This window comes from Dendropsophus ebraccatus, chromosome 8, assembly GCF_027789765.1.
Source record: "Dendropsophus ebraccatus isolate aDenEbr1 chromosome 8, aDenEbr1.pat, whole genome shotgun sequence".
Taxonomy (NCBI): domain Eukaryota; kingdom Metazoa; phylum Chordata; class Amphibia; order Anura; family Hylidae; genus Dendropsophus; species Dendropsophus ebraccatus.
Genome location: NC_091461.1, coordinates 81035322 through 81047749, shown reverse-complemented (window position 1 = coordinate 81047749; position 12428 = coordinate 81035322). Strand labels below are relative to the sequence as shown.

At 42.6% G+C, this 12428-nt stretch overlaps 1 protein-coding gene across 7 annotated transcripts in view; it reads right to left on the bottom strand.

Annotated features, from left to right (window-relative positions):
* TUBGCP2 (tubulin gamma complex component 2) overlaps window positions 1–12428 on the bottom strand; it is a 273496-nt gene that overhangs the window by 24041 nt on the left and 237027 nt on the right. For all 7 annotated transcript variants that reach the window (XM_069980752.1, XM_069980751.1, XM_069980755.1 and 4 more), the window contains one exon: window positions 1861–1981. In XM_069980752.1, coding sequence (XP_069836853.1) covers window positions 1861–1981 — 121 coding nt within the window. The remainder of the gene's footprint in view (window positions 1–1860; window positions 1982–12428) is intronic.

Genomic DNA, 12428 nt, shown 5'->3' with positions numbered 1-12428 from the left:
GTCACCCGTCGGCCCTAAGCACCACTGCATCCCGCCCAGTCCGCCCCCTCCCATCCACTATGCATATTCATATATGCACAGTGGGCTCTATGTACCGCTCCGGCGCATGGAAGATGTCCAGTCAGAGTCGGGCTTCTTGCCATGCATGCGCTGGCTGCCGCCAAACCTCCCGGAGGTCACTAAAGATGTACAATAAGTATATGTTCGTCTGTGAATTGAAGTGACTGTTTTTTCTGCAAAGTGTATGAATGAGAGTAAGTTGTAGTGTGTGCCTGTTGAGAGAGTGTGGCTGATGAGAGTGTGCATGGTGTGGATGATTGGTCCACACAATGCTCACTCCCATCTTCTACACTCTTGTCATCCACACTCTTATCATCCACACCATGCACACTCTAATCATCCAAACTCTCTCAACAGGCACACACTACAACTCACTCTCATTCATACAATTTGCAAAAAAAAAAATCACTTCAATTCAAAGACGAAAATAGACTTATACCTACACCTCGAGTGACCTTCAGGAGGATTGGCGGCGGCCCAGATGAATCGCACATGCGCAGGAAGCCACCCGTCTCTGACGGGACATCTTCCCTGTGCCGGCTCGGTACATAGAGCCAACTATGCATATATGAATATGCATAGTGGGCAGGATGCTCGGGGCCAGCGTGTGACGCCCCAAATGCTCTTCGGTAGCAGATTTGCATAAGAGCAATTAGGGAATTAATAAACAATGCAGACAAGAAGAGGAACATTAGGGACAGCAATCTACTCCTAAGGTTCTGAGCTTCTGCGGCAAATAAGCAGGCTCTCTGGGCAGAACCTGCTGATAGTGCTGCTTTGAGCAGCCAGAAAGGGAGCAGAATACTTCCTTGCTCCAGCCAGTGCCCGGCTATTCAACTGTAACAGTATGGTAAAGAAGCCAATGGAATTAAATGCAGAGAGCAGATGTCTTCCTCCTGTTGGATTCTCTGTGTTGGAAGCCCCTGCTCCCTTCTCAGTGGTGAGGACCCTGAGCATCTACCTGCTGCTGAAGAAAATACGTTTTACAGCGGCAGTAGACTGGTGTCTGTCAGTATAATTCTGTCTGAGTATTGGGAGTTTACACTGCATAAAATGCATTGAAGTAAATCGTTGTTCTAGCTTCTCTGCGCTGATACCTTAGATGAATACTGAAAAGCAGGTTTCTTGATCCATAACCAGTAAAGTTTCTGTACCTAGTTCAACTTTTCACCTGTGTTAGGTCCAACGAGGGTCAAGGAATTTCACTATATGTAGACCCTCCAATTACAAAAATGTTGCTGAGACAACAGAAAGCTGCTCATTTGTCCAACTAAGGCCCTCAAGCAGTAATACTATAAATTAATCAGGAGTGCTAAAACCAGATGGCCCTATACTGTTACCTCCATCTTCAATGTGGACATCATGCATGCTCCTAAAGGAGTAGTTCATTCAGTTTTAATGTGGTTTAAAAAACAAACAAACAACTAAACTGATTAATTAAAATAGGATAGCAGGAATAAGGCTGCATAATTGTATAATTATTTACTTTTTCCCAGTGGGCAGCTATAATTTATGTCTGTAAGTTAAATTATAATGTTCCTGTTTTTCATTTCGTCCTTTTGTTTTTCTGCCTTTCAGACCATTACCAAGTCGTTTCAATAGGCATGCTCTTCAAACTATGTACACACATAGCATTTAATTAGCGCTATTTTGCCATAAATTGCAAAATCATAGTAAAATAGTGATATTTGAGCCATGAATCTGCCAAAATCTTAGCAAAAATAGGACTATTTTACTGCAAATTAAATGCTATGTGTGAACATAAGCACTACATTTCAATGTTTGTTTGTTTTTACTTACTGATTTGAGGCTTTTCTCCAGGATGTGCCATGTTGGTTCCATCACTTCAAACATCATGTAATACTGGATATTTTGCACAAAATTTAACATCCTCTGACGGAGAGTAAATGCCCCTGCAAACCTAACAAACATAAGAAAAAATAAATAAATAAATACATTAATTTAAAGGCAGCTTAATAGTTTTGTCTCAGCTGAGGCAGTTCTGAAGGCAAAAGGGGGTCCAACCCGTTACTAGCATGGTGTACCTAATAAAGTGGCCGGTGAGTGTATATCAATAATGTAACAACTTTTTAAAATGGCAGCAAATGGTGATGAAAAATAATATATAAAACAAAAGTAGCAATGTAAGTGAGATAAACACAAGTCCAAGGGTAACAGACAGTAAATCAATAAACCAAAACTACAATAAATATCACAAAGTATAGGGGTTAGGGATGAGCGAACTTTTGAAAAGTTCGGTTCGATCCCCCGAACTTTCCTGAAGTTCGGGTTCTGACGAACCGAACCGAAAACAAACCTTGCAATAACGGCTGAATAATTGCAGCTACAATAGTGGGAGTGTGATAGGGTATAGTTTGGTGTAGTTGCAGTTGCTATTACAATGAAAAAAAGTGGAAAAAATCAAAGTGCAAAAATAGTGGGAAAAAAAATAGGCGGCAAATCGGCAATAATGCCGAACCGACTACCCTAATGGTTAATATATTTAATTAATAGAACATATTTTTGTTGTAATAAAGTCACTTTCGTTGTTCAATAATTTAATTAAAACGATTCTATCATTGTGCAATTAAATATACTGTTAAAATAAATATATATATATATATATATATATATATATATAAATGTATATTTATATATATATATATATTTATTTTTTTACAGTATATTTAATTGTATTAAAGTATGGATTCGTTTAAATTAAATTATTGAACAACGAAATTAATTTTATTACAATGAAAATGTGTTTTATTAATTAAATATTAATTATTACAGGAAGCTCTATTAAGCCGTTAATTCATATACCCGGTAATAGAGCAAACTGTAATAATCAATACTTTACTTTAAGTAAAACATCAAATGTTTCTTCTAATTATGTTATCACAATAGCATTATTAAAAGAAACATTTTGAATCATATGTGCACTCAGCTGATCGGCTGAGCGCACATATAATTAGCGGGTCCGCAGCACAGTGACTTCATTGTGCTGCGGACCAGCGAAGAGGACACATGGGGACATCAGATGGTGAGTATAAAGCTCTCCCCACCCCCTCCCCAGCACTGCTTCCATCCCAGCAAGGAAGGGGGGTCACTTAACCCCTTCCTTGCTGGGATGGGTGCAGTCTGACATCAGTCTGGCCCCCAAGGGGTTCAGGGGAATGCAGTGCATCCTCCCTTAACCCCTTGGGGGCCAGACTGTAAGCAGCGATCTATAAAGATGCTGCATACTGTAAGGTGCACAACAACGCTCACAATGATGGGTGTTGTGCTCCTGTTTGTGTGTTTTTCAGATATCGGTATCCTGTGGATTACGTAGGATTCGATGGACTACGTTGATGACCAGCGGTTGTTTGGATTTTTTTTTTTTAAATAAAATGGTCAATGAGGGGTGTGGGGGTGTTTTTATTTGAATATTTCTTTACTTTATAGACTTAGTAGTGAAAGCCATCTAATAGACGGAATCCATTACTAAGTCGGGGCCTAGTGTTAGCCGGTATAAAATGGCTAACACTAACCCCCCATTATTACCCCAGTACCCAATACCACCAGGGGTACTGGGAAGAGCCGAGTGCCAGTGGTCCCGGAGCGTCAAAATTGGCGCGCCTGGACTGGGGCGGCAGCAGGCTGGTAATATTTAGGCTGGGGAGGGCCTAAACCAATGGCTCTTCCCACCCTGGTGTTACCAGGTTGCTGTCGCTTGGTTTTTAACCCGGCTGGTTATGAAAATAGGGGGAACCCTACGTTGTTTTTTTTTAAATAAATAATTTAAAAAAAACGCGTAGGGTTCCCCCTATTTTCATTTAAATTAAATATACTGTAAAAAAAAAATAATATAAATATACATTTATTTATATATATATTTATTTTAACATATTTAATTGCACAATGATGGAATCGTTTTAATTAAATTATTGAACAGCGAAAGTGACTTTATTACAACAAAAATATGTTCTATTAATTAAATATATTAACCATTAGAGGCATCGGCATTACTGCATAGGATCGCTAACCCCGTAATGCCGATTCCTCTAATACTGTTTCCCTGCTTTCCCAGATGCATTCCAGAGGTGTTTGCATCACTTTTTAAAGATGTCTTTGATTTTGTTATTGTTATTTTAACCAAATTCGTTACGAACTTTCTCAAAGTTCGGTTCGGTGACGAACCGAACTTTTTGCAAAGTTCGTAACGAATCTGGTTCGTTACGGTTCGGTTTGCTCATCCCTAATAGGGGTTCATCAAACCCCACGCGTTCCATCTCTGACACAAGACTTTCTCAAGGGTGCTGCACACACCACAGCAGCTGCCACCCAGCCTGCACCACCATTGTGGTGGTGGGAGGAAGAGAGATGCTCCAGATAGCAAACAAGAAGAGGAATCCTGCGGCAGGGGAGATGAGGGAGATGGGGGAATTGCCACCATGTCTTTCAGGTGATGTGATGTCAGCCTTTTGGAAAGGACTACAAGACTTCTGACGGTGTATCTCTGATACACACCAGGATGAGCCTTCGAGTCCTACCATCAAATGGGAAGGCACTTGATCGTGTTGCATATGTTATGAAAACAGCTCACGGCCCTCTCTGGAAGCAACTGTGCATGGATACTCCACTTGGTGAAGACAGTCAAGGAATTAATGGTAAAGTAAGAGTCCAGTGCCACAATGACATTGAACGCCAATATTCCTCATTATGGAAACACAATCCACATGTAACGCAAATGCTACATGTTTTTGGGTAAAACTAACCCTTAGTCGTGCCAAAAATAAATCTCAAACATATTGAAATACCTTTGGGAAGGTCACATGACCTAAAACTACTTCCTACAGGAATACATAGTTAACATGGAAAATACAAAATACAACTTGTCATAAGATTTAATGGCATACACATAAATTTCAATACAGCTTAGAAAATACATAAAATACAAAAATGTATATATTAATATATAATGCAGCCCATTATGATTCTACTTAATATTATATTAAAATTACTAAACTTAGATATACCCTCAGCAATTTCCAAACTTACATTTCATATTTATTATGTATGGATGAGATCCTGATGAGAGACTATGCCAATGGGTAATCCTAACAAGAATGTGACAGTAGTGCTGGGAAATTAATTTAATTGATTAATTCACCCCTAAGGGAGTCCATGATTTGATTTTTGCTTTTTCTTTTTAAATCGCAAATTTGATTTTCAAATAAAATATGGACTTTGTCCTGCAGGGGGAGCCAGCAGCCTGTGTGGCCTGAGCTCAGGACCACACAGCCAGGAGCAGCTCGGATCAAGCATGAAAAGTCTGCTCCAGAGCAGCAACCTCCCCTGGCCCAACAGACACAGAGTTAGGTCACAGTCATGCGATTGGTCACATGACTGTGACGAATGTACAGTCCAGATATACATACTGTAGGTAGGGACAATCTGTATTAAAATGTGTGTATCTGTATGAATGTAGCAGAGCAGTTTGTGTATATTGGTGTAGCAGAGCTGTTTGTGTATGTGGGTATTTTTATGTAGTCTTCTATATGGAATAGAGGTGTGTACTAGAGCAGTGCTTCTCAAACTGTGAGGCGGGCCTCACCAGTGAGGCGCCCCCTAGTTGTTAAGGCCCAGCTGGGGAGCCAGTTTTCACAAAAGTAACTATGATATGCACAATCCTCTTGCTGTTCGCAAAAATCTCCATTTTAGCAACATTATTAATTTGTTCCATACTTGCTTAATTATCTAGAGCTTGGAAGGTGGGGGAAAGATAGTCCTAGCATTATTTTCAGCTTTTGAATGGACTTTCACCACAGATAGTGAAGCCTAGGCACCCTCTTGGTCAGTCTGGTGAGGCCCAGGCATTGCCTTGGTCTGGTGGGTGAGGCTCCAGTAGAAAAAGTTTGAGAAGCACTGTACTAGAGACATAAGCATATGTGACAAGTTCTGGCTCCTGTAGCAGTCTTCCCCTCTCATCTTGTATGCCAGATGCTGTGATTTATTGCAGAACCAGAGCCTGACCTGCATCCCTAACAAGACCAAAGTATGGACAATCAACTTCTTTCAGGCAGTGATGGGGTAGTAAAGTAGTGAAGCAGTACAGTTTCTCCCTCAAACACCATTAAAATAGCATCTGAGGTGCCTGCAAGTAGAAGCATGTTATGTTTATTTAGTAAAAAGGACAAAAAAAAAAAGTGTGAGATTTTATTTTTTGGCCATGTCACTCAGCCCAAGATACACTACAAAAGGGGTATTACAATTTATACATGTAGTGATAACACAAGAACCATCAGTTCTTTTTATATATTTACAGAAATATTTATTTATTAATATTTATTTAGTACTGGAAGTATTTAAAGAAACTAAGGGAGCATGTAGTCCTTATTCAACCAGGATGGATGAATACAGTCATGGTCAAAAGTTTTGAGAATGACACAAAAATTATATTTTCACATGATCTGCTGCCCTCTGGTTTTTATGTGTGTTTGTCAGATGTTTTCATCACATACAGAAATATAATTGCAATCATATTATGAGTAACAAAAGCTTATATTGACAGTAAGAATGAGTTAATGCAGCAAGTCAATATTTGCAGTGTTGACCCTTCTTCTTCAGGACCTCTGCAATTCTCCCTGGCATGCTCTCAATCAACTTCTCGACCAAATCCTGACTGATAGCAGTTCATTCTTGCACAATCAATGCTTGCATTTTGTCAGAATTTGTTGGTTTTTGTTTGTCCACACGTCCACAAGTTCTCAATGGGATTAAGATCTGGGGAGTTTCCAGGCGATGGACCCAAAATCTCTATGTTTTGTTCCCTGAGCCATTTGGTAATCACCTTTGCTTTATGGCAAGGTGCTCCGTCATGCTGGAGAAGGCAATGTTGATCGCCAAACTGCTCTTGGACGGTTGGGAGAAGTTGCTCTTGGAGGACATTCTGGTACCATTCTTTATTCGTGGCTGTGTTTTAAGGCAAGACTGTGAGAGCCAATTTCCTTGGCTGAGAAGCAACCCCACACATGAATGGTTTCAGGATGCTTTACAGTTGACATGAGACAAGACTGGTGGTAGCACTCACCTCGTCTTCTCCAAATAAGCTGTTTTCCAGATGTCCCAAACAATTGGGAAGGGACTTCATCAGAGAAAATCACTTTACCCCAGTCCTCAGCAGTCCACTGCCTGTAGCTTTTGCAGAATATCAGTCTGTCCCTGTTTTTTCTGGAGACAAGTGGCTTCTTTGCTGCCCTCCTTGAGACCAGGCCTTGCTTCAAGAGTCTCCGCCTCACAGTGCGTGCAGATGCACTCACACCTGCCTGCTGCCATTCCTGAGCTCTGCACTGCTGGTGGCCCGATCCCACAGCTGTAACACTTTTAAAAGACATTCCTGGTGCTTGCTGGTCTTTCTTGGGCGCCCTGGAGCCTTTTTGGCAACAATGGAACCTCTCTCCTTGAAGTTCTTGATGATGCGATAGATTGTTGACTGAGGTGCAATCTTTCTAGCTGCGATACTCTTCCCTGTTAGGCCATTTTTATGCAGTGCAATGATGACTGCACGTATTTCTATAGAGATAATGATTAACATAAGAGAAACAATGATGCCAAGCACCAGCCTCCTTTTAAAGTGACCAGTGGTGTCATTCTTACTTAATTGACAGATTGATCTCCAGCCATGTCCTCATCAACACCCACACCTGTGTTAATGAAGCAATCACTGAAACGATGTTAGCTGGTCCTTTTAAGGCAGGGCTGCAATGATGTTAAAATGTGTTTTGGGGGATAAAGTTCATTTTCTAGGCAAATATTGACTTTGCAAGTAATTGCTGTTAAGCTGATCACTCTTTATAACATTCTGCAGTATATGCAAATTGCAATTTTAAAAACTGAAGAAGTAGACTTTGTAAAAATTTATATTTGTATCATTTTCAAAACTTTTGGCCATGACTGTACAATGCTGTGACATCACATGCGGCAAGTCTACAATTTTCAATATTGTTCATCTCCCCAGATGTCCCCGTAGTTGTTTTGTATCCCCAATGTATGTGGGGATAATTTAAGTTTATTTAGTGAGTGGCTGTAAGAAATGATCGACCAATTCTCCATACTAGTCACGATAGGTCTGGGGAAGGAGGGAAGATACTTTTATTGACTTTTGGAAGAGAATGGAAGATACTGTAGGTTTAACCCCTTGCCTCCGCAGCCTGTTTTGTCCTTAATGACCAGGCTCATTTTTAAAAATCTGACCTGTCTCACTTTATTCGCTTATAGCTCAGTGATGCTTTAATGTATGCTAGCGACTCTGAGATAGTTTGTTCGTCACATATGGCACTTTATATTAGTGGCAAAATTTGGTCACTACTTTGTGTGTTTTTTTGTGAAAAACATCAAAATATCATGAAAAATTTGGAAATTTTGCATTTTATGAACTTCTGAAATTCTCTGCTTCTAAAAAAGGAAGTCATAGCACATAAATTAGTTACTAAATCACATTACCAATATGTCCTCTTTATTCTGGCATAATTTGGGAAACATTTTACTTTTTTAGGGTGTTATGGGGCTTAGAAATTTATTAGCAAATTATCACATTTTGTGAAAGTTTCCAGAACTGATTTTTTTAGGGACCAGTTCTTTTTTTAAATGGATTTAGAAGTCTGGTATCCTGAAAACCCCCATAAGTGACCCAATTTAGGAAAATAGACACCTTAAAGAATTAATCTAGGGTTATAATGAGCATTTTAACCCTACAGGGGCTGGAGGAAAGTATTCACAATTAGGCCGTAAAAAAATCGAAAATGAAAATTTTCAAATAATATACACGTTTAGATTAAAGTTTCTCATTTTCAAAAGGAACATGAGAAAAAAAAGCATGCCAGCTTTCAGGTTCTCCTGAATACAATGGTACCCCATATGTGGGCGTAACCACTGTATGGGCACAGAGCCGGATTCAGAAGGGAAGGATTGCCAATTAGCTTTTTTAATGCAGATTTTGCTGAAGAAATTTCTGGGCGCCAAGTGCGTTTGCAGAGCCCCTGTAGTGTCCGAGGAACAGAATCCCCCCAAAAGTCACCCCATTTTCGAAAGTACACCCCTCAAAGAATTAATCTTTGGGTAGGATAAGCATTTTGACCCCACAGGTATTAGAGTAAGTATTCAAAATTAGACAGTAAAAAAGAAAAAAAAAAACACGAAGTTTTCCAATAATATGTTTGTTTAGTTTGAAATTTCTCAATTTCACGAGGAACAAGAGAAAAAAAGTACTGCAAAATTTGTAACGCAGGTTCTCCTGAATACAACGGTACCCCATATGTGGGCATAAACCACTGTATGGGCACACAGCAGGGCTCAGAAGAAAAGGAGCACCAATAAGCTTTTTTAATGCAGATTTTGCTGAAGAAGTTTCTGAGCGCCAGGTGCGTTTGCAGCGCCCCTGTAGTGTCCGCAGAAGAGAACCCCCCCCAAAAGTCACCCCATTTTGGAAAGTGCTCCCCTCAAAGAATTCATCTTGGGGTGTGGTGACCATTTTGACCCCACAGGTATTAGAGGAAAGTATTTAAAATAAGACAGTTAAAATGAAAAACTCGAATTTTTCCAATAATATGTTCGTTTAGTTTGAAATTTCTCAATTTCACAAGGAACATGAGAGAATCCGCACCCCAAAATTTGTAACGCAGGTTCTCCTGAGTACAACGGTACCCCATATGTGGGCATAAACCACTTTATGGGCACACAGCCGGGCTCAGAAGGAAGGGAGCGCTAATTAGCATTTTCAGTTCAGATTTTGCTGAAGTAGTTTCTGAGCGCCAGGTGCGTTTGCAGAGCCCCTGTAGTGTCCGCAGAATAGAACCCCCCCTAAAGTCACCCCATTTTGGAAAGTACACCCCTCAAAGAATTCATCTTGGAGTGTGGTGACCATTTTGACCCCACAGGTATTAGAGGAAAGTATTCAAAATAAGACAGTAAAATTGAAAAACTCGAATTTTTCCAATAATATGTTCGTTTAGTTTGAAATTTCTCAATTTCACTAGGAACAGGGGAGAAGCTGCATACCAAAATCTGTAACGCAGGTTCTTCTGAGTAGAACGGTACCCCATATGTGGGCATAAACCACTGTATGGGCACACAGCGGGGCTCAGAAGGGAAGGAGCGCCAATTAGCATTTTCAGTGCAGATTTTTCCGAAGAAGTTTCTGAGCGCCAGGTGCGTTTGCAGCGCCCCTGTAGTGTCAGCAGAATAGAACCCCCCCAAAAGTCACCCCACTTAGGAAAGTACACCCCTCAAAGAACTCATCTTGGGGTGCAGTGAGCGGTTTGACCCCACAGGTATTAGAGGAAAGTATTCAAAATAAGACAGTAAAAATGAAAAACTCGAATTTTACCAATAATATGTTCGTTTAGGGGGGCTTAGTGGGCATAAACCACTGTATGGGCACACAGCAGGGCTCAGAAGGAAGGGAGAGCCAATTTGCTGGAGCAAAACCGCAGCTAGTAATAGTTATTCGAATAGCGCAGTTACTAAAACACAATAAAAAAATTAGATTACAGGTAATGTGGGGTGGTCACGGGTAACCTGGGGTGGTCACGGGCAACCTGGGGTGGTTACGGGCAACCTGGGGTGGTTACAGACCATCTGGGGTGGTTACGGGCAACGTGGGTTGGTAACAGGCCACGTGGGGTGGTTACGGATAAACTGAAGTGCTTATAGGTAATCTGGGATGGGTACCTGTAATTTGGGTTGGTTACAGGCAATCTGGCATGGTTACGGGCAATCTGGAGAGGGTCACTGGCAATTTGGGGTGGTCGGAGGCAACGTGCGGTGGTCGGGGGCAACCTGCGGTGGTCAGAGGCAATCTGGGGGGAATTACGTGTGATTAGGGGCAACCTGGGGGGGTTACAGACAATCTGCGGTGGTTACGGGCAACATGGGGTAGTTACAGACAATCTGGGGTGGTTACGGATAAACTGAAGTGCTTATAGGTAATCAGGGGTGGGTAATTTTGGGTGGTTACGGCAATCTGGTGTGGTTACGGGCAATCTGGAGGGGGTCACTGGCAACGTGCGGTGGTTGGAGGCAACGTGCGGTGGTTGGAGGCAACGTGCGGTGGTTGGAGGCAACGTGCGGTGGTCACATGCAATCTGGAGGGTTACGGGCAATCGGGGCTGATTACAGACCATCTGGAGGGGGTCACTGGCAATTCGGGGTGGTTATGGGCAATGTGCGGTGGTTACGGGCAACGTGCGGTGGTCTTGGGCAACGCGCGGTGGTCACGGGCAACGTGCGGTGGTCACGGGCAACGTGCGGTGGTTATGGGTAACCCCTGGGGGGGTTAGGGGTAATTTGGGAGTAAACTGCAATTATTACTATAATAAAAAGTGTGTGTTTTATTTTTTTTGTATGTTTTTCACTTCTTGTACTTTATACATTCATTTTCACTATATTACTATGATTACTGTGATATTTTCTATCACAGTAATCATAGTTCAGTGACAGAGACCAAATCTGTCTCTGTCACTTTAGATTTTCCGAGATAACTGATTCTGGAGCGCATGCGCACTTCAGAATCAGCCTGGACGCCAAGGAGGACGGAGCTCCAGGATCAGGTAACGTATATGGGGAAGGGGGGGTGACTGGGGGACGGGGGTGACAGGGGGGCGACACTGTATCACTTTTTATCCCCTGTCACCAATGATTTATGGTGATGGGATAAAAAGTGCTTTTTTGCACTGGGAACAGGCGATCAGCGGTATATAGTATATACCGCTGATCGCCTGCTCCGGGACCACACGGGGGGGGTCCCCGATCACTGCCCCATGCTCTCCGCTACCTCCTGTGGCGGAGAGCATGGGGCTTTGATCATTTATTCATTTCCATCTTGGGGGCGGCCATCTTGGATGTGATGGCCGCCCGGGGAGGGGAGGGATAGTGATCGCCCACTAGGGGGGCTGATCTGGGGTCTGGGGGATACATTTTCATCTCCCCCCACCGTGGATTCACGGTGGGGGGAGATGTAAGGCGGCCCCGGCGTCGGTAATGCCCGGTACAGGCGGATCGCCGCTATAACGGTAATAGCGGCGATCAGCCGATATCGGAGGATGAGGGGAGGGGGCCGGGGGACACACTGTTAGTGGAGGTGGGGGGAGGCAACGTTCTGCAGCCTCCCCCCACCGCCCGATTGGCGGGAGGACACGGAATCTCCCCATAGACGCTACGGTCGCATTGACCGCGGCGTTTATGGGGTTAACTGCCCGCGGCTCCCCTCCGGGCAGAGGCAGCAGGAGGAGGCTGTGTCACACAGCCTCCTCTTGCTGCTCGATCTTAGATAGGGTCAGCGGGGGGAGGCAGGGAAGCCATGACGTCCAGGGACGTCATGATGCGTT